This window comes from Odontesthes bonariensis, chromosome 23 (assembly GCF_027942865.1).
Source record: "Odontesthes bonariensis isolate fOdoBon6 chromosome 23, fOdoBon6.hap1, whole genome shotgun sequence".
Classification (NCBI taxonomy): Eukaryota; Metazoa; Chordata; class Actinopteri; order Atheriniformes; family Atherinopsidae; genus Odontesthes; species Odontesthes bonariensis.
In genome coordinates this window covers 4193834-4214578 of record NC_134528.1, presented here as the reverse complement: position 1 = coordinate 4214578, position 20745 = coordinate 4193834, and the positions used below count along the sequence as shown (strand labels likewise).

At 46.7% G+C, this 20745-nt stretch overlaps 1 protein-coding gene across 1 annotated transcript in view; it reads left to right on the top strand.

Moving 5' to 3' along the window:
• Positions 1–7331: 7331 nt before the first annotated feature.
• Positions 7332–20745, top strand: part of heatr1 (HEAT repeat containing 1) — a 37526-nt gene continuing 24112 nt past the window's right edge. The window contains exons 1-19 of the mRNA XM_075457664.1: positions 7332–7405; positions 7585–7706; positions 7926–8079; positions 8164–8380; positions 10550–10691; positions 10773–10874; positions 10976–11116; positions 12848–13059; positions 13138–13278; positions 13363–13443; positions 15943–16044; positions 16132–16249; positions 16332–16439; positions 17466–17561; positions 17647–17735; positions 17822–18018; positions 19210–19331; positions 19421–19618; positions 19694–19868. Of these exons, the coding sequence (XP_075313779.1) occupies positions 7938–8079; positions 8164–8380; positions 10550–10691; positions 10773–10874; positions 10976–11116; positions 12848–13059; positions 13138–13278; positions 13363–13443; positions 15943–16044; positions 16132–16249; positions 16332–16439; positions 17466–17561; positions 17647–17735; positions 17822–18018; positions 19210–19331; positions 19421–19618; positions 19694–19868 (2383 nt within the window). The 5' untranslated portion in view covers positions 7332–7405; positions 7585–7706; positions 7926–7937. The remainder of the gene's footprint in view (positions 7406–7584; positions 7707–7925; positions 8080–8163; positions 8381–10549; positions 10692–10772; positions 10875–10975; positions 11117–12847; positions 13060–13137; positions 13279–13362; positions 13444–15942; positions 16045–16131; positions 16250–16331; positions 16440–17465; positions 17562–17646; positions 17736–17821; positions 18019–19209; positions 19332–19420; positions 19619–19693; positions 19869–20745) is intronic.

The following is a 20745-nucleotide window of genomic DNA, read 5'->3' as shown; positions in this document are numbered from 1 at the left end:
CAGGCACGTTATCGGGTCGACCCGATCGGAGACTCCTGAGGCTCTGTGGTTCCTGACCCAGGACCCGTCAGATCCAGGCCCAGAGGAACACAAGTATTACTACTGCCTGTAGTCCAACCAAATGTTCTTCTTCTCTCGGTCATCATCTATGGATTTATGATCAGAAATCTTTATTAAACACATATCACAGCCAGATATCCAGCATCTGGACTTTATAATCTGTAGCAGCGCTGGTTCTGATGGAGGCTTCTTCCTGGTTCTGATGGAGGCTTCTTCCTGGTTCTGGTTCTGATGGAGGCTTCTTCCTGGTTCTGGTTCTGATGGAGGCTTCTTCCTGGTTCTGATGGAGGCTTCTTCCTGTTTTTGGTTCTGATGGAGGCTTCTTCCTGGTTCTGATGGAGGCTTCTTCCTGGTTCTGATGGAGGCTTCTTCCTGTTTTTGGTTCTGATGGAGGCTTCTTCCCGTTTTTGGTTCTGATGGAGGCTTCTTCCCGTTTTTGGTTCTGATGGAGGCTTCTTCCCGTTTTTTGGTTCTGATGGAGGCTTCTTCCCGTTTTTGGTTCTGATGGAGGCTTCTTCCCGTTTTTGGTTCTGATGGAGGCTTCTTCCTGTTTTTGGTTCTGATGGAGGCTTCTTCCTGGTTCTGATGGAGGCTTCTTCCTGGTTCTGATGGAGGCTTCTTCCTGTTTTTGGTTCTGATGGAGGCTTCTTCCTGTTTTTGGTTCTGATGGAGGCTTCTTCCCGTTTTTGGTTCTGATGGAGGCTTCTTCCTGTTTTTGGTTCTGATGGAGGCTTCTTCCTGTTTTTGGTTCTGATGGAGGCTTCTTCCTGGTTCTGGTTCTGATGGAGGCTTCTTCCTGTTTTTGGTTCTGATGGAGGCTTCTTCCTGTTTTTGGTTCTGATGGAGGTTTCTTCCTGGTTCTGATGGAGGCTTCTTCCTGTTTTTGGTTCTGATGGAGGTTTCCTCCTGGTTCTGATGGAGGCTTCTTCCTGGTTCTGGTTCTGATGGAGGCTTCTTCCTGTTTCTGGTTCTGATGGAGATTTCTTCCTGGTTCTGGTTCTGGTTCTGGTTCAGGCTTCTTCCTGTTTTTGGTTCTGATGGAGGCTTCTTCCTGTTTTTGGTTCTGATGGAGGCTTCTTCCTGGTTCTGGTTCTGATGGAGGCTTCTTCCTGGTTCTGGTTCTGATGGAGGCTTCTTCCTGGTTCTGGTTCTGATGGAGGCTTCTTCCTGGTTCTGGTTCTGATGGAGGCTTCTTCCTGGTTCTGATGGAGATTTCTTCCTGGTTCTGGTTCAGGCTTCTTCCTGGTTCTGGTTCTGATGGAGATTTCTTCCTGGTTCTGGTTCAGGTTTCCTCCTGGTTCTGATGATGGTTTCTTCCTGGTTCTGGTTCTGATGGAGGTTTCCTCCTGGTTCTGATGGAGGTTTCCTCCTGGTTCTGATGGAGGCTTCTTCCTGTTTTTGGTTCTGATGGAGGCTTCTTCCTGGTTCTGGTTCTGATGGAGGCTTCTTCCTGTTTCTGGTTCTGATGGAGGCTTCTTCCTGTTTTTGGTTCTGATGGAGATTTCTTCCTGGTTCTGGTTCTGATGGAGGCTTCTTCCTGGTTCTGGTTCTGATGGAGGCTTCTTCCTGGTTCTGGTTCTGATGGAGGCTTCTTCCTGGTTCTGGTTCTGATGGAGGCTTCTTCCTGTTTTTGGTTCTGATGGAGGCTTCTTCCTGTTTTTGGTTCTGATGGAGGCTTCTTCCTGGTTCTGGTTCTGATGGAGGCTTCTTCCTGTTTCTGGTTCTGATGGAGATTTCTTCCTGGTTCTGGTTCTGGTTCAGGCTTCTTCCTGTTTTTGGTTCTGATGGAGGCTTCTTCCTGTTTTTGGTTCTGATGGAGATTTCTTCCTGGTTCTGGTTCTGGTTCAGGCTTCTTCCTGTTTTTGGTTCTGATGGAGGCTTCTTCCTGGTTCTGGTGGAGGCTTCTTCCTGGTTCTGATGATGGTTTCTTCCTGGTTCTGGTTCTGATGGAGGTTTCCTCCTGGTTCTGGTTCTGGTTCAGGCTTCTTCCTGTTTCTGGTTCTGATGGAGGCTTCTTCCTGGTTCTGGTTCTGATGGAGGCTTCTTCCTGGTTCTGGTTCTGATGGAGGCTTCTTCCTGGTTCTGGTTCTGATGGAGGCTTCTTCCTGTTTTTGGTTCTGATGGAGGCTTCTTCCTGGTTCTGGTTCTGATGGAGGCTTCTTCCTGTTTCTGGTTCTGATGGAGATTTCTTCCTGGTTCTGGTTCTGGTTCAGGCTTCTTCCTGTTTTTGGTTCTGATGGAGGCTTCTTCCTGTTTTTGGTTCTGATGGAGGCTTCTTCCTGGTTCTGTTTCTGGTGGAGGCTTCTTCCTGGTTCTGATGATGGTTTCTTCCTGGTTCTGGTTCTGATGGAGGTTTCCTCCTGGTTCTGGTTCTGGTTCAGGCTTCTTCCTGGTTCTGATGGAGGTTTCCTCCTGGTTCTGATGGAGGTTTCCTCCTGGTTCAGGTTCAGGTTTCTTCCTGGTTCTGGTTCTGATGGAGGCTTCTTCCTGGTTCAGGTTTCTTCCTGGTTCTGGTTCAGGTTTCTTCCTGTTTTTTCTCCCCACAGTCTCCCTGTGCAGCTCAGGATGGGGGGGATTGGATCAGAGGGAAGTTTCTGACCCCTTTGGATCATAAATAGAATAAATAAATAAAACTTTTCCATAATAAAAAGATTTTAGGTAAAACTCAGGATCATCTTCAGGATCAATAACCGCAGCAGCTGTAAACCGATCACGTATTGATCAGGCACTTCCTGTCTGACAGCGACAGGCAGCTGAACAACAAATCCCTGTAACCTGATCTCACTCTGACCCACTTAGTGACGCGCTGCTATAACACCACAGAAGAAGAAGAGGCATACACACAGGTCAGTCCAGCCCCAGCTCAGCTGGTCCTCGTCTTCCTCGCTCATCAGAGACCCGACCCGAGCCGCCGCCGCCACACATCACCGACACGCTCACAGCCAGCCGTGCGGCAGGAGCTCGGCTTCACCTTTAACCTGCTTAAACTTCCTGCTCGTGTCGTGGGTCAGTGAGCCGCTCAGGCTCCGCCCACACACAGCGTCTCACAGCAGGTGATAAAACTCTGCAGGTCTGACTGCAGCCTCATTAAAAGCAAACTAATTAAACTCGTTACATGGAAGAAAAACGTTTTGGATTAAATCAGAGCACCAAAAATATGCTTCAAACAAGCAGAAAAAAACTGGAAACTTTTCCAGTTTGAAACATTTAACCCTCAAACCTGATTTAAAACAACTTAATTTATGAAAGGGTGCTGCTGCTGGAGTTTTAACCCGGACTAAGAGATCTGAACACATCACAGCAGCTTTAAAGTCTTTACTCTGGCTTCCAGTCAGTCACAGAATAGATTTTAAAAGCCTGCTGATGGTTTACATCTGTGATGTGTTCAGAGAATATAAACCTAGCAGAGCTCTGAGATCCAAGGACTCAGGTCAGCTGGTCCAGTCCAGAGTCCAGACTAAACATGGAGAAGCAGCATTTAGCTGTTATGCTGCCAACAAGTGGAACAAACTGCCAGTGGAGATTAAACTTTCACCAAATGGAGACATTTTTAAATCCAGGTTAAAGACATTTCTGTTCTCATGTGTCTATGCATGAAATCTGCACGCTATCTTTGAACTTATCTGGACTGTTGCTTGATTTTAAATTCATTTAAATGATTTTATTTGTTTCTCTTTAATGTATTTTTAATGCTTCTTACTCCCTGCTGCAATGCTTTTATTTTATGTAAAGCACTTTGAGCTGTTTGTACATGAAATGTGCTATATAAATAAATTTGATTTGAGACATTTTTGTCCATTTGGTAGTTATGATCAGAACTGAAGTGGAAGAAAAGATTTATGAAAAAAAGGTGGAAAGAAATAATGTTTTTAGGTTGTTTTAAAAAGGGGACAAAAATGTCCCTTTTCAGAAAAGTTTTTTTTCTACACAATGAAAAATTGCATTGTATATGATGTGTGTTTGAAAAAGTAGTCAAAAATGATGAGCATCACTATTCCCAGTGTGAAATTAGAGAAAGTAGACCCCTATCAGGGATTAGGGTTAAACCTTCGATGACGACCTTCAGTCGTCTTTTTCCTGCCTGTGAAGGGACCTTTCTTACAGCTTTCTATAGGTGGCATATTCTGGCCTTTCTAAAAATCACCATCATCTGAGGTTGTATTGAGAGGTTTGAGACTTTGGTCTAAACTCCTGCTGGTTTAAGCACAGCGGCTCTCTGTCTCAGCCCTGTTTTAACGCCTCTCTGGAGCTCAGCTCCACCCTTTCTGTGAGGTCAGCAGCTGCTGAAACACCAAAAACTCTCCAGCTCTATAAACAGATGGACAGTAACAGCAAACAATGCTTTGTGATCAGCGAGAGTGAGGAGAGGAGCGGTGTTGTGTTGGAAACCATCTTATCCACACAGCTGCAGGTTGATGAGTTACAGAACGGAACCGTTCAGCTAGAAAGCTATAGCTAACAAAGTGATGTGGGAACAATAATGTTCATCTTTCAGAAAGGAGCAGCAGTAACTCCTTAGAAGCTGGTGTACGTCACCTTCATTAGCTAAGATGTTAGCGTTAGCTGCTGCTAAAGGAACAGGAATAACTCCTTAGAAGATGGTGTACGTCACCTTCATTAGCTAAGCTGTTAGCGTTAGCTGCTGCTAAAGGAGCAGCAATAACTCCTTAGAAGATGGTGTACGTCACCTTCATTAGCTAAGCTGTTAGCGTTAGCTGCTGCTAAAGGAACAGCAATAACTCCTTAGAAGCTGGTGTACGTCACCTTCATTAGCTAAGCTGTTAGCGTTAGCTGCTGCTAAAGGAACAGCAATAACTCCTTAGAAGATGGTGTACGTCACCTTCATTAGCTAAGATGTTAGCGTTAGCTGCTGCTAAAGGAACAGCAATAACTCCTTAGAAGATGGTGTACGTCACCTTCATTAGCTAAGCTGTTAGCGTTAGCTGCTGCTAAAGGAGAAAATTAGGGCTTCAGGTAGGGCTGGGTAACGATTAAAATGTTTAATCTAATTAATCACATGATTTCCCTGATTAATCACGATTAATCGCATTTGTACGCAAAAATCCAAAAATGAATCCAAAAGTAGTGTATAGCTTTTAGCATTTAGCTTTATTTTAAATGTGCTGCCATATGAATGAAAGTGCCATAACATTTGTTGTGCAAACACACTTTTAACATCAGCATCTTTCTGTAGTTTTTATGTAGAAGCCTCGCTCCACTGTCTGTTTCCTTGAATGACTTGCTGCTATCAGTTGTGTGTTTTGCCTTTAAGTGATATTTTAGACTGGAACTACTACGCTGAGAAGACAATTCAACTTGGCAGTGTTTACAGATGACTTTGGTTCTGTCGACTCCGCCGTCTGGAAGAACTTTAAAATGAAAATGGCCGAGTAAAAGTTCCGTACCCTTCTCCATGTTTGGTGGATCCGCCGATTACTTTCTTTTCCATTTCCGGGGCTTAGCAGAGGAGGCGGAGTCAACTTAAGGATGGATGTGAGTGGGTTAGCTAACTTCTCCCCTAAAATCTACTCTTCATGCAGCCTGAACCGTTCTGTAGGAACATCCTGTAAGTTTCCACCTTTTAAAAACACAAACTTTCTTCAGTAAATGATTAAATAAATCCTGGAATGTGTAAAAAATAGGTTTTTATTTTACTTGCTTTCCAGTTTCACATTTACTTCTGAGGAACTTTTATTTCTCAGCATCATCCCCTTTGATCTACGGACCAGCCCGGGTACCTGGTCCTTAAATAATCCAGCCGACCGTTTACACCCCGACATGCCAACAGAAAAAAACTCATCGTACAGCAAATATTTAAAGGAAATTTACACATTTCAGCCAAATAAAAGTGTTTGAGGATGAATCAGGAAATCATTATAGTTGGCAGTCCTGTGCAGAGAGCAAAGACGTGTCACTGAACTGCTCAGAGAGTCTTTAGAATAAGGAAACTTCCTCCCAGAATGAAATGATCCAGAAGAATCTGAGCAGCACAATCAGAGCTGACAAGAAATAAACTTCAGGAAACACTGAAGTTTATTTATGGAAGGTGATAATCAGCCCCACAATCCCCTTTTTGTAGAATATTTGCAGAATATCTGTAGTTTTGTAAATTTACAGACAATCATTACGGTGTACCAAAGTGCTTTACAGCAGGTAATAAATAAAAAGAAGAAGAAGTAAAAACAATTAAAACAATAGAACAGTGAAAGCAATAAAATACAACAACATCAAATAAGATAAAATAAGATAAAAGTGTCATCATACTACTGGATATTAAAAGCAATCCTAAATAAGTAGGTTTTTAGCCTAGATTTTAAGAGTTTTAGCGTTTGTTTATGTATATCAAAGGAACAAATCTAAATTGATTGGTTATCTGATCATTTCCAGTAACGTCATAACATATCATTTAAATACATTTTATTTTGCCACTTTTATTTTCATAGATTAAATAATTTCAACACATTTTCAGACGCGTCAGCGGACTCCCCCACGTGTGCGCAGCTATTTAACTACAGCTGTCAGCCTTCGGCCAATCAGCTTGGCGCTCGGTCGAGTGACGTCAGACAAAAACCAATGATATTATTGGAGGGGCGGGGCCCCGCGAAAAACAAACGGTGGGTATGCTAATGCTAATGTTAGCTTTAGCCCGCATAGGCGTCAGAAAATTAAAATAAAACAAACAAACAAACAAAAAATACCGAAACAAAGCGCCAACTTACCGGCAGCGGAGTTCCCGGAGAGCCGGTCAGCGTTCCGAAAAAGCCTCCAGGTGACCAAAAAACGCAGGATAATAATTAAACGTCACTTAGAAACGATTGTTTTCAGACGGAAACCGGCCCAAGATACCGACTGACAAACAAAGTTGCTGTTAGGTAGCGGCGGATCCTTCGCACTGCTGCTTCTTTAAGAACGGATACCTGGGCTGTATTTATAGGTGCGGTGGTCGCTATCGCCCCCGTGTGGCAGGAGTTAAAAACTGCTCAGACGGAAACTGCCAAAGATCGTATATTAACTTCAAGAGAATTCACCTCTTTCAGTGATTGCTGAACGGTTTGCTAACTGACTAATATCTTGTGTTTGTCGAATATAACACTTTAAAAAAGCTTATTTTGCCTAATGATTTTTAGGATTATGATGATTAAAAAAGACCTTTAGAATTGGTCAAGTTTATTTGGAATTAAAACGTCCCTGTTGGTGGCAGTGGAGCCGAAGCCGAAGCCGGAAGTGTGCTGAGGGGAATCCTCTGTCATAGATAATATCACGGACGTGACCCGGATATAGAATCCTTCAGGTCATCCGGCAGCCAACAACGTGCCGCATGTGTTCAGGAAGCCGCATTGACCAGGTCTGTTTTTCTTTCTTTCTCAGAGTTTTGGTGTTGTTTCGCGGTTCTGGAGAGTTTCACAAAGTCTTTGGGTCCGCAGAAACGACGTGTTTTTGCTGTTGTTTTAACCGGAAATGGGTTATGGTCGGAGCCAGTTGAATAATCTGCTCTACATGTGAGTGTTTTTGCGTCGTTAACAGGTAATAGATGTGGAATTTCTTCACACCGAAGTGATCTGAGAAAGCTGCGGGCCTGTGTTGCCAGATCCTGTGAGAGAAACAAGCAAAAAAAGATCTGGAGTTCTGACTGAGACCAGAAACAGGTGAGAGAACCAGAGGATACCTGGTGTGGGGATGTTTGGGGGGGGGATTTAGAGAGAGTAGAGTACCATTTATTAATCCCGAAGGAAATTAAGGTGTCTAGTAACAAACATATATCAATAAAGAAAAGAAAGAAAGAAAGAAAAGGTCCCCACCGTTGGAGGATTTTATGGTGAAACTTACCTGTGTGATGTGTGACTTCATATGTGTGTGTGCATCAGGTGAAGGGCATCATGACGTCTCTGGCTCACCAGCTGAAGAGGCTCGCGCTGCCTCAGAGCGACCCCAACCTGCTGACCCGCAGGGAGGTCGCCTCGCTGCTCTTTGACCCCAAAGATGCTGCGACCATGGACCAGAGCACCTTCTACGCCCTCGGTGAGTCCCAACCCGACCGGCGCCCACCTGGTCCCGACCCGGCGTCCCCGCGCTCTCATGACTCGGCTGTTTTTCTCCTTTCAGGCTGCACGGGGCTGGAGGAGCTGCTGGGAATCGAACCGGCGTTCCAGGAGTTCCAGGACACCCTGTTCAGCCCCGCCTCCACGAGCCTGGAGCGCAGCGTTCAGTCCAAGGAGGTCAACGAGAGGCTGGACGCCGGCGTCTCGCTGTTCCTCACCCGCCTCTGCCCGTACTTCCTGCTGAAACCGGCTCACAAGTGCATCGAGTGGCTGGTTCACCGGTACGTAGCACACACACACACGCACACGCACACACACACACACACACACACACGTGCACATACACACACAGAACATTACCTACGCCAGCCACTTTTACGACAACATACTAAAGTCCCCTTTTGCAAATAAACATTTCTACATATAAACCATCCCACAAAAAAAGAAACCACACAGCCAATACATTTTCAATTCAGACCACATTTACCTTAAAGCGATACTCCGGAGTAGATTCAACCTGGGGTCATTTGAACCGTGATATCCAGCCAAGTAGCCCACCCGCAGTTTTTTGATATTGGCTGAACATCAGCTGAGTTACTGAGTTATCCCGAATAGCTTAGCTGAAGCGCTAACGGACCCTGGCAGTATCTCCAAAATTACCACACTAAAATCACATGCCATGACACCAAACTTCTACAGTAGTACAAATATGGTCTGTACTCACAAAACGATGCATTTGGAAGTTTGTACATAGTCCAGGAGTTTATTATTATCAACACAAGCCTGATAGCTTCTCTGCTGCTAAAGCTGCATCGACGTCACTTCTGGGAGCTGGGAGCTTCAAAGTAAGATGAGGGTTGATCTACTACTGTAGACAACAAAGTATATGCTATATTCTACATGTTTTTTTTATGAATTTTTATGTTGTAGAGTTGTGAAGTTATTTTATCAATGGAGAAACTGAGCAGCCTTGCTTTGTTGTCTACAGTAGTAGATCAACCTTCATCTTACTTTGAAGCTCCCAGCTCTCTGAAGTGACGTCGACGCAGCTTTAGCAGCAGAGAAGCTATCAGGCTTGTGTTGATAACAACAAACTCCTGGACTATTTTCAAACTTCCAAATGCATCGCTTTGTGAGTACAGACCATATTTGTACTCCTGTAGAAGTTTGGTGTCATGGCATGTGATTTTAGTGTGGTAATTTTGGAGATACGGACCAGGATCCATTAACCCTTGTACTAAGCTATTCGGGATAACTCAGCAACTCAGCTGATGTTCAGCCAATATCAAAAAACTGCGGGTGGGCTACTTGGCTGGATATCACGGTTCAAATGACCCCAGGGTGAATCTACTCCGGAGTATCACCTTAATACTGGGATGAGCGGAAGCTGGCGTGCATGTCCTTGACTTTCTTCATGTTGTATTTGTAGTTTGTTGTTGTAATCATAGTGAGACATTCAGGATGAGCATGTTTTTGTGCTGGTTTTTGCCCTTTTTTAACTAAAAACCGGTCCATTGTGCCTGCATCTGGCGCTGGCTAAAGGAGCTAGCTGCTCTGTGGTCAGGTGTGACGGTGGTTTAAGCGGGCTGCGTTGCCAGGTTTAACAGAGCCCCCTTTAGGAAACACCATTAAGCCTTAATTAATACTGAATAAAAATACTTAATACTACAAAAACGCAAACTTAATAAAAAATACTTAATACTGTTTAGTATTCGCTGTATGTTATTTGAAAAAAAATTATTGTTATTGTTACCATATTGTTATAAGCTACTATGTGAGTGCGAGCCGCACAATGAGTATCTCTGTGTTAGACTAACTTTTTTTCTTGGGTTCATCCAAATTTTCAACCGCATTGCATTTAACACAAACGCAGTTTTACAGGTTAATTTTTATTTTTTTTAATCGCTATCCATGTAGGCAATATTGACTTGTAAACGATTAACTAGCAATCTGGTCCAAATAAAGTTCTTTATTTGAAGCACAATTCTACAAACTTACTGAACTTAACTTACTAACTACTTACTGAAACTTACTGAAAAGGTGTTGGTGCATATATATCAGTATATTCACCGGTCTTCCTCTCCTCAAAATACGGCCGTACACACTGACGCATTCCTGAACGATCAGGAATGCCATGTACTCACTGTTCAATTAGCACAGACATCTTTTTTTTTCAATGTATCGGCGATGACTCCTATAAATTGCGCGCACGTGACATCATTGCTGTATGGCGGGTTTATGTTCAAGCCATTTTTCTTCTGAAGAATTATTTCGGACGTGAACTTAGTGAAGGGAACTTTTGCAATATGGTAGGTATCGTTAAACTTGATCATCATCTCGGCCTCGTCCGATGATGTGTTTGCTGCTGCCGGCCGCTGAGATGGTGATGGTGATGATGATGATGATGATGATGATGATGATAGTGATGATGATGCGTGTCTCTGCCGCAGCTTCCACATCCAGCTGTATAACGCCGACAGCCTGCTGGCCTGCGCGCTGCCGTATCACGACACCAACGTGTTCGTCAGAGTCCTGCAGCTCCTGAGGATCAAAGACGCCACCAGCCGCTGGAACTGGCTGCAGTGCCTGCAGGTCTGACCCCGCCCCCCCCGCCCGGTTCTGATGGTTCGGACCGGATGTAACGCTCTTCTTCTTCTGTTGTCGCTGACCCAGAAACCCGGCGTGCCGCTGTCCAGAGGGACTCTGATCACTCACTGCTACACTGACCTGAGCTTCATGGACTTCATCTGCTGCATGGTGACCCGCTCCATCCAGGTGACGGCGCCCACGGAACCAGAACCTCTGTGTCGCCTTCACGTCCGTCTGCATCCGTCACACTCCTGATGTCTTCTTCTTCTTCTTCTTCTTCTCCTCAGGCTTATTCTGGACACTCGGAGAGCTTCTCTCAGCTCAGAGTCGTCTTCTCCTTCTACGCCTCCGCCATCGTCCCCGCTCTGGACGCCGTGGACCGAGTGACGGACACCATCATCGCCAAACTGCTGCCATACGTCCAGATGGTAACGAGTCGCCGTTCGGTCTGTTCAACACGACTCAAACTGGGACTCCGGTCGGTCGTGTGAAGCCAAACCGACTCATTTGTGACAGAAAACAGATCAAATATCCAAACGTTTGGACAGATGTTAGGGTTTAAGCTCCAACCACAGGGATTCCAGTGGGTGGAGCTTAAACACAAGGATTCCAATGGGTGGAGCTTAAATACAGGGATTCCAGTGGGTGGAGCTTAAACACAGGGATTCCAATGGGTGGAGCTTAAATACAGGGATTCCAGTGGGTGGAGCTTAAACACAAGGATTCCAATGGGTGGAGCTTAAATACAGGGATTCCAGTGGGTGGAGCTTAAACACAGGGATTCCAGTGGGTGGAGCTTAAACACAAGGATTCCAGTGGGTGGAGCTTAAACACAGGGATTCCAGTGGGTGGAGCTTAAACACAAGGATTCCAATGGGTGGAGCTTAAATACAGGGATTCCAGTGGGTGGAGCTTAAACACAGGGATTCCAGTGGGTGGAGCTTAAACACAAGGATTCCAGTGGGTGGAGCTTAAACACAAGGATTCCAGTGGGTGGAGCTTAAACACAAGGATTCCAGTGGGTGGAGCTTAAACACAGGGATTCCAGTGGGTGGAGCTTAAACACAGGGATTCCAGTGGATGGAGCTTAAACACAGGGATTCCAGTGGGTGGAGCTTAAACACAGGGATTCCAGTGGGTGGAGCTTAAACACAAGAATTCCAGTGGGTGGAGCTTAAACACAGGGATTCCAGTGGGTGGAGCTTAAACACAAGGATTCCAGTGGGTGGAGCTTAAACACAGGGATTCCAGTGGGTGGAGCTTAAACACAGGGATTCCAGTGGATGGAGCTTAAACACAGGGATTCCAGTGGATGGAGCTTAAACACAGGGATTCCAGTGGATGGAGCTTAAACACAGGGATTCCAGTGGATGGAGCTCCACCCACAGGGATTCTAGTGGGTGGAGCTTAAACACAAGGATTCCAGTGGGTGGAGCTTAAACACAGGGATTCCAGTGGGTGGAGCTTAAACACAGGGATTCCAGTGGGTGGAGCTTAAACACAAGGATTCCAGTGGGTGGAGCTTAAACACAGGGATTCCAGTGGGTGGAGCTTAAACACAGGGATTCCAGTGGATGGAGCTTAAACACAGGGATTCCAGTGAATGGAGCTCCACCCACAGGGATTCTAGTGGGTGGAGCTTAAACACAGGGATTCCAGAGGGTGGAGCTTAAACAGGGATTCCAGTGGGTGGAGCTTAAACACAGGGATTCCAGTGGGTGGAGCTTAAACACAAGGATTCCAGTGGGTGGAGCTTAAACACAAGGATTCCAGTGGGTGGAGCTTAAACACAAGGATTCCAGTGGGTGGAGCTTAAACACAGGGATTCCAGTGGGTGGAGCTTAAACGCAAGGATTCCAGTGGGTGGAGCTTAAACGCAAGGATTCCAGTGGGTGGAGCTTAAACGCAAGGATTCCAGTGGGTGGAGCTTAAACGCAGGGATTTCAGTGGGTGGAGCTTAAACACAGGGATTCCAGTGGGTGGAGCTTAAACACAGGGATTCCAGTGGGTGGAGCTTAAACACAGGATTCCAGTGGGTGGAGCTTAAACCCAAACAGATGTTAGTCATGAATGATTAAAAGGTTCTTGTTGAAGTTGTGTTCAGTTCAGTCCCCTTAAGTCGAACATGTGACCATCCCGCGGTCTCGCCGTCCCTTCAGGGTCTGAAGTCGCCCCTGGCGGACTACAAAGCCGCCACCTACATGATCGTGTGCCAGCTGGCGGTAAAGGTGGTGATGGAGGCGAGCCTGGTGGACAGCCTCGCCGTGCACATCAGCAAGTCTCTGGTCAAAGAGCCGGTTCTGGCCAAAGAGGGTCTGGGCTGCCTGATCGTGCTGCTGCAGCGTCAGAAGGAGGGCGCCGCCGGGCCCAGGTAGGTCCGCCGCAGTGGCGTGTTGTGAGCGCGCTCAGTGATGCATCCTCTCACCTGTCCGTTGCCTCGTGTCTTCAGAGCTGTCGGACGTTTGTGCTCGATGCCGGCGCTGGTTTCCACCCTTCAGGTCATGGCGGCGACTCACGATGTGAGTCCTCTGCTGCGGTACCTGCTGCCTCACCTGGTCCACAGCGAGTTCGCCGGCCAATCAGGTGAGACCTGTAACATGAGGATACACAACACGTCTTCATGGCTTCAGAGGTCACGTCAGAGTTTACCTGTCGCTACGGTTACAGGTGAGACGGAGACGGACCGGCTCGGTATGTTGGAGTCCATCCTGAAGTCCGTCCCCCTGACCAAGGACCTGGACCGGACTGTGGCGCGGTGAGCCAGGAATCTAGTCTTCAGGAATCTAGTTTTCAGGAATCTAGTCTTCATGAATCTAGTCTTCATGAACCTAGTCTTCATGAACCTAGTCTTCATGAACCTAGTCTTCAAGAATCTATTCTTCATGAACCTAGTCTTCAAGAATCTAGTCTTCAGGAATCTAGCCTTCAGGAATCTAGTCTTCAGGAATCTAGTCTTCAGGAATCTAGCCTTCAGGAATCTAGTCTTCAGGAATCTAGTCTTCAGGAATCTAGCCTTCAGGAATCTAGCCTTCAGGAATCTAGTCTTCAGGAATCTAGTCTTCAGGAATCTAGCCTTCAGGAATCTAGTCTTCAGGAATCTAGCCTTCAGGAATCTAGTCTTCAGAAATCTAGTCTTCAGAAATCTAGTCTTCAGGAATCTAGTCTTCAGGAATCTAGTCTTCAGGAATCTAGCCTTCAGGAATCTAGCCTTCAGGAATCTAGTCTTCAGGAATCTAGCCTTCAGAAATCTAGCCTTCAGAAATCTAGTCTTCAGGAATCTAGTCTTCAGGAATCTAGTCTTCATGAACCTAGTCTTCATGAACCTAGTCTTCAAGAATCTATTCTTCATGAACCTAGTCTTCAAGAATCTAGTCTTCAGGAATCTAGCCTTCAGGAATCTAGTCTTCAGGAATCTAGTCTTCAGGAATCTAGCCTTCAGGAATCTAGTCTTCAGGAATCTAGTCTTCAGGAATCTAGCCTTCAGGAATCTAGCCTTCAGGAATCTAGTCTTCAGGAATCTAGTCTTCAGGAATCTAGCCTTCAGGAATCTAGTCTTCAGGAATCTAGCCTTCAGGAATCTAGTCTTCAGAAATCTAGTCTTCAGAAATCTAGTCTTCAGGAATCTAGTCTTCAGGAATCTAGTCTTCAGGAATCTAGCCTTCAGGAATCTAGCCTTCAGGAATCTAGTCTTCAGGAATCTAGCCTTCAGAAATCTAGCCTTCAGAAATCTAGTCTTCAGGAATCTAGTCTTCAGGAATCTAGTCTTCAGGAATCTAGTCTTCAGGAATCTAGCCTTCAGGAATCTAGTCTTCAGGAATCTAGTCTTCAGGAATCTAGTCTTCAGGAATCTAGCCTTCAGGAATCTAGTCTTCAGGAATCTAGCCTTCAGGAATCTAGTCTTCAGAAATCTAGTCTTCAGAAATCTAGTCTTCAGGAATCTAGTCTTCAGGAATCTAGTCTTCAGGAATCTAGCCTTCAGGAATCTAGCCTTCAGGAATCTAGTCTTCAGGAATCTAGCCTTCAGAAATCTAGCCTTCAGAAATCTAGTCTTCAGGAATCTAGTCTTCAGGAATCTAGTCTTCATGAACCTAGTCTTCATGAACCTAGTCTTCAAGAATCTATTCTTCATGAACCTAGTCTTCAAGAATCTAGTCTTCAGGAATCTAGCCTTCAGGAATCTAGTCTTCAGGAATCTAGTCTTCAGGAATCTAGCCTTCAGGAATCTAGTCTTCAGGAATCTAGTCTTCAGGAATCTAGCCTTCAGGAATCTAGCCTTCAGGAATCTAGTCTTCAGGAATCTAGTCTTCAGGAATCTAGCCTTCAGGAATCTAGTCTTCAGGAATCTAGCCTTCAGGAATCTAGTCTTCAGAAATCTAGTCTTCAGAAATCTAGTCTTCAGGAATCTAGTCTTCAGGAATCTAGTCTTCAGGAATCTAGCCTTCAGGAATCTAGCCTTCAGGAATCTAGTCTTCAGGAATCTAGCCTTCAGAAATCTAGCCTTCAGAAATCTAGTCTTCAGGAATCTAGTCTTCAGGAATCTAGTCTTCAGGAATCTAGTCTTCAGGAATCTAGCCTTCAGGAATCTAGCCTTCAGAAATCTAGCCTTCAGGAATCTAGCCTTCAGGAATCTAGTCTTCAGGAATCTAGCCTTCAGAAATCTAGCCTTCAGGAATCTAGTCTTCAGGAATCTAGCCTTCAGGAATCTAGCCTTCAGGAATCTAGTCTTCAGAAATCTAGCCTTCAGGAATCTAGCCTTCAGGAATCTAGTCTTCAGAAATCTAGTCTTCAGGAATCTAGTCTTCAGGAATCTAGCCTTCAGGAATCTAGTCTTCAGGAATCTAGTCTTCAGGAATCTAGTCTTCAGAAATCTAGCCTTCAGGAATCTAGTCTTCAGAAATCTAGCCTTCAGAAATCTAGTCTTCATAAATCTAGCCTTCAGGAATCTAGCCTTCAGGAATCTAGTCTTAGACCTTTAGAAGATTCGTTCGGTTTAGAATCTCTGGAGAACGAATCGGTCTCGTCTCAGATGGCTAATTTGAGTGAAGTCTCGAGTCCAAATGGAGTATTGAGGCTTGGCCGGGTTTAGTATCGGGTCAGAGTTCGTCTCAGGTGAGTTAGTCAGGTATTATCAGGGAAGGTTTAGGTTCGGAACCAGTCCAGTTTCAAGTCTTCGGAGTTAATGTGAGTCTGGTTCCAGTCTGATGAGGAGTGACTTGAAGAAGTTGATCTTGACGTGGTCGTGTTCCTCCTGCAGGTTGCTGCTGGACGAGTATCTGAGTCAGACTGAGCGCTCGGCTGAGGATCTGTCGGCGCTGGACCAGCGTCTGCAGCCTCTGGTTCGACTGCTGGAGTCCAAGTACGAATTTATTTTAACGTTTCCTGCAGTCAGAACTCCAGAAACCGTCCTGGAGTCGGTAGATCATCAGCTGTTCTCCTCCCACAGGTACTGCGGGGCTCTGGATGGCGTCCTCGCAGGTCATGTGACCGACGTCAGCGAGGCGCAGCAGAAGCGTCTCTTCCACCAGTTCCTGTCTCTGTCCATGAGCAGCGGGAAACACCAGGTAACGCATCCGGACCGCAGAACAAACAAACTCTTCATGAATACGAACGATCCGAACCGTCTGCCCGTGTTTCTGTCCTCAGATTTTAGGCGACTCGGACGCGTCGCTGCTTCTCTGCCTGAAACACCCGCAGCCTTCGGTCCGAGTGTCGGCGGTGGAGCATCTGATGGACGTCATCGCCGCCGGACAGGTACGAAAACACGCCTAAAGTACAGTTCCAGAGCAGGATTACACACTGGTGCTGTTCCCCGAGGCCCGATGCTGTTCCTCGAGGCCCGATTCTGTTCCCCGAGGCTCGATCCTGTTCTCCGAGGACCGGTTCTGTTTCCCGAGGCCCGGTTCTGTTTCCTGAGGCCCGGTTCTGTTTCCTGAGGCCCGATTCTGTTTCCCGCGGCCCGGTTCTGTTTCCTGAGGCCCGATTCTGTTTCCCGCAGCCCGATTCTGTTCCCCGAAGCTCGATGCTGTTCCCCGAGGCTCGATTCTGTTCCCCGAGGCTTGAGGCTCTGGTAGCCTGACTACGTCATACTCACGATTCTAGTCAGAATCTAGTCAGAGAACCAGGAGAAAAAAGGCCTCTTCGCTCAATTGGATAGACCTACAACCAATCAGAGCAACGTAGTATGTGACGTAGATTAAGCAACACACACTTGTTGTAGGAAGGACGGCAAAAACATCTTCTCTATCGATAAAAGCCTTTATCGCGTTCCTCTGTTCGTCTTTCAAAATGAATGCAATGTGGAGATCCTGTAGAACAGACTCGATGGCAGAATCTACACACCCTGGCTCTCCAGCGGCAGCCATGTTTGTTTCAAATGAATTCAAACTAAGCGCTCTTTAGTGACGTAGTCAATAATGTCCCTGTTGATCATCTGTCCATCATCGTATAAAGCCCGCCCTGGCAATCTGATTGGGTCGACTGTCGCAATGTCGAGCATAGAGATTTCCCCAACTGAGCAGAGCCAGACCGAACTTCCTCACCAAAAATTTTATGGGCGGGGCTAAGTTCGGCTGGCACCCAGGCTACGATTCTGGGCCCATTTCTCCCTCCGCTGATAGATTGTTCACTGATGTGTTATTAGTCTGCATGATGTCACATTCCGTCTGTAAGACCTGAACTCACATGTGTGAGTCACGCTGGTCACGGCTGGAGTCAGCGCGGCGGCCATGTTCCTCCTGCTGTTCAGCACCAACGCTTTGTTCTGTTTCCTGTGAGCAGCAGAGTTTGGACCAAACCTTCCTGAGAGACGCCGTCACGGAGCGCCTGCAGGACGACGTCCTGGAGGTGGTCGCCGCCGCTCTGAAGCTGCTGCAGGTCAGTGGGTTGATGATGTCACCGGTGTACGCCACGTGCACGGCGCTGTGTGCACGGCGCTGTGCTCACTGCGGCTGTTTTTCAGAGGCTGTTGGACGTCCTGGACCCGGAGGACACGGTGTCCTGTCTGCTGTCTCTGCTGCACAGAGTGGATCTGTCGGACGCTGAGCGGTGGTCAGTGAAGCACACGCAGTCATGTGACGGGCGGGTGTTGCCTTCAGGACCCTCAGTAACTCTGAGCGCTGTGTCGTCTCCTTCAGGCTGCCCGTTCTGATGGAGGCGGTGCGTTTGCTGTCCGACCCCCGGCTGGGAAAGGGGGACGCCGACCTGCTGCAGAGGACGGGCTGGAAGCTGCTGCCCTTCCTGGTGGTCGCCTCGCCTCGGCTCGGCCTCGCCGCCGCCGTGGCCCGATGCTCCGTCCTGGCCCAGCACGCCCTGACCCTGAACTGGGCGGAAGGTAACGCCCGACCAGCTTTAAAGGGATAGTTCGCCTCTTTTGACATGAAGCTGTGTAACATCCCATATCAGCATCATCATTTATGAACATCTTCTTACCCCCTGCTGCGTCCTGTGAGCAGAGTTCCAGCCTCGTTTTGGTGTTGATGAAGGTAGTCCGGCTAGTTGGCTGGGGTTTAAAAAATAAAGCGTCTTGCTTCTCAAAACAATATGCGTTCAACAGAGTAATACATTTGCATAACAAAATCGTTCTCGATGGAAAAAGTCAGACCTCACATCGCTTGGCCCTATTTTTGCCTCCCTTGATATCAATGCGTCCAATATAAACTGTGCAGACCGAGCAGCAAACACCGTAACAGGTGCGGCTATCGCTAGGTGGCTTGACGCATTGATCAGGGTGGCCGCGGGTCCTTAAAAAGTCTTAAAAAGTCGTAAATCAATTTTCCTGAAAATAAGACCTTAAAAAGTATTAAATTGTCTTAAATTCAGATTGCATCGGTCTTAAATATTTGTGTATTTTTCTTTTTGCTCTAAAGGAACAGTATTTTTTTTTTTTTATATATTTACTTGTTTTTATAAGCATTTGTTCATGGGACTTAAATGTTCTGAAAATATTGTAATAAATTTAATTTAGGACAGTGATGACATTTTTGTGATCTTTTCGCATGACACACATTTAGTCGATGTTCTTAAACTCAACCGTCATTTGTCATTTTACCATACTGTCAGTGTGTTTACTTGGAAATACTTGGTATTTCCATCGTACGTTTGGTCTTAAATTTCATTTAGAAGTGGTATTAAAAAGTCTTAAATTTAACTTGTTTATACCTGTATACACCCATTTGATATCAAGGGAGGCAAAAATAGCGCCAAGTGATTGTGAGGTCTGACTTTTTCATCGAGAACGATTTTGTAATACAAATGTATTACTCTTTTGAACGCATATTGTTTTGAGAAGCAAAACGCTTTATTTTTCTAGCCCCAGCCAACTAGCCGGACTACCTTCATCAACACCAAAACGAGGCTGGAACTCGGCTCACAGGACGCAGCAGGGGGTAAGAAGATGTTCAGAAATGATGTTGCTGATATGGGATGTCATACAGCTTCATGTCAAAAGAGGCGAACTGTCACTTTAAAGATCTCGACTCATAGAGAAGCTTTCTGTCTGAACCTGGCTGCTGTGTCCACTCAGAACTGGATGAGGTCATGAAGAGAAGCTCCGAGCCCGACTTCGTGAGTCTGGCGAACCAGCGTCTCGTCTCCACGTTGGCGAGGAACCTGGCGAACATGGAGCACTTCTCCAAACGGGACGCTGTGAGTTTTGACCTCTTTTCCTTCTCAGCAGTGTTGGAAACATGTGACCTCACAAACGTTTTATGTCCCCTATAAACCCGAACCTGAAGCTGGAGAAGCTGGTTCTGCTGGTGGAGCAGCAGCGGGGCGCCGGGCCCGCAGGCCGGGCCTCCTTCCTGGTTCTGACCCAGACTCTGCTGCTGAGCCTGGGGCAGCTGAGTGAGACCCAGCACCTGCTCACCGCTCAGAGGGTCTACACACTGCTGGAGCCCCCCCTGCTGGAGGTCGCCCGCAGCCAGGACGCTCAGGTGAGTCTCGCTCCACGTGTCTGCCGTGTGGACGCTGACCATCGTCCTCAGTGTGGCGTCTCTGTGACCTCACAGGAAGCCGAGTGGCCCGCCGCTGTGCCCGCCTCCTTCTCTGCAGCGCTGAGCCTCTACCTGAGCAGGTGTGAGCAGCTTCCAGGCGAGCGTCTGGACGGAGAGTACCGCCTGGTGCTCGTGTGTCTGCTCAGAGACTTCATCTCCTCGCTGCGGTGCCACGACGCCTCCTTCAAAGGTAACGCCGCTCGCTAGCTTAGTAATCTAGCCTTCAGGAATCTAGCCTTCAGGAATCTAGCCTTCAGGAATCTAGCCTTCAGGAATCTAGCCTTCGGGAATCTAGTCTTCGGGAATCTAGCCTTCGGGAATCTAGCCTTCGGGAATCTAGCCTTCAGGAATCTAGTCTTCAGGAATCTAGTCTTCGGGAGTCTAGTCTTCGGGAATCTAGCCTTCAGGAATCTAGCCTTCAGGAATCTAGCCTTCGGGAATCTAGCCTTCAGGAATCTAGCCTTCAGGAATCTAGTCTTCGGGAATCTAGCCTTCAGGCGTCTAGTCTTCGGGAATCTAGCCTTCGGGAATCTAGCCTTCAGGAGTCTAGCCTTCAGGAGTCTAGCCTTCAGGAGTCTAGCCTTCAGGAATCTAGTCTTCGGGAATCTAGTCTTCGGGAATCTAGCCTTCAGGAGTCTAGTCTTCGGGAATCTAGTCTTCGGGAATCTAGCCTTCAGGAATCTAGTCTTCAGGAGTCTAGTCTTCGGGAATCTAGCCTTCAGGAGTCTAGTCTTCGGGAATCTAGTCTTCGGGAATCTAGCCTTCAGGAATCTAGTCTTCAGGAGTCTAGTCTTCGGGAATCTAGTCTTCGGGAATCTAGCCTTCAGGAATCTAGTCTTCAGGAATCTAGTCTTCGGGAATCTAGCCTTCGGGAATCTAGCCTTCGGGAATCTAGTCTTCGGGAATCTAGCCTTCGGGAATCTAGTCTTCGGGAATCTAGCCTTCGGGAATCTAGCCTTCGGGAATCTAGCCTTCGGGAATCTAGCCTTCAGGAATCTAGCCTTCGGGAATCTAGCCTTCGGGAATCTAGCCTTCAGGAATATAGTCTTCAGGAGTCTAGTCTTCAG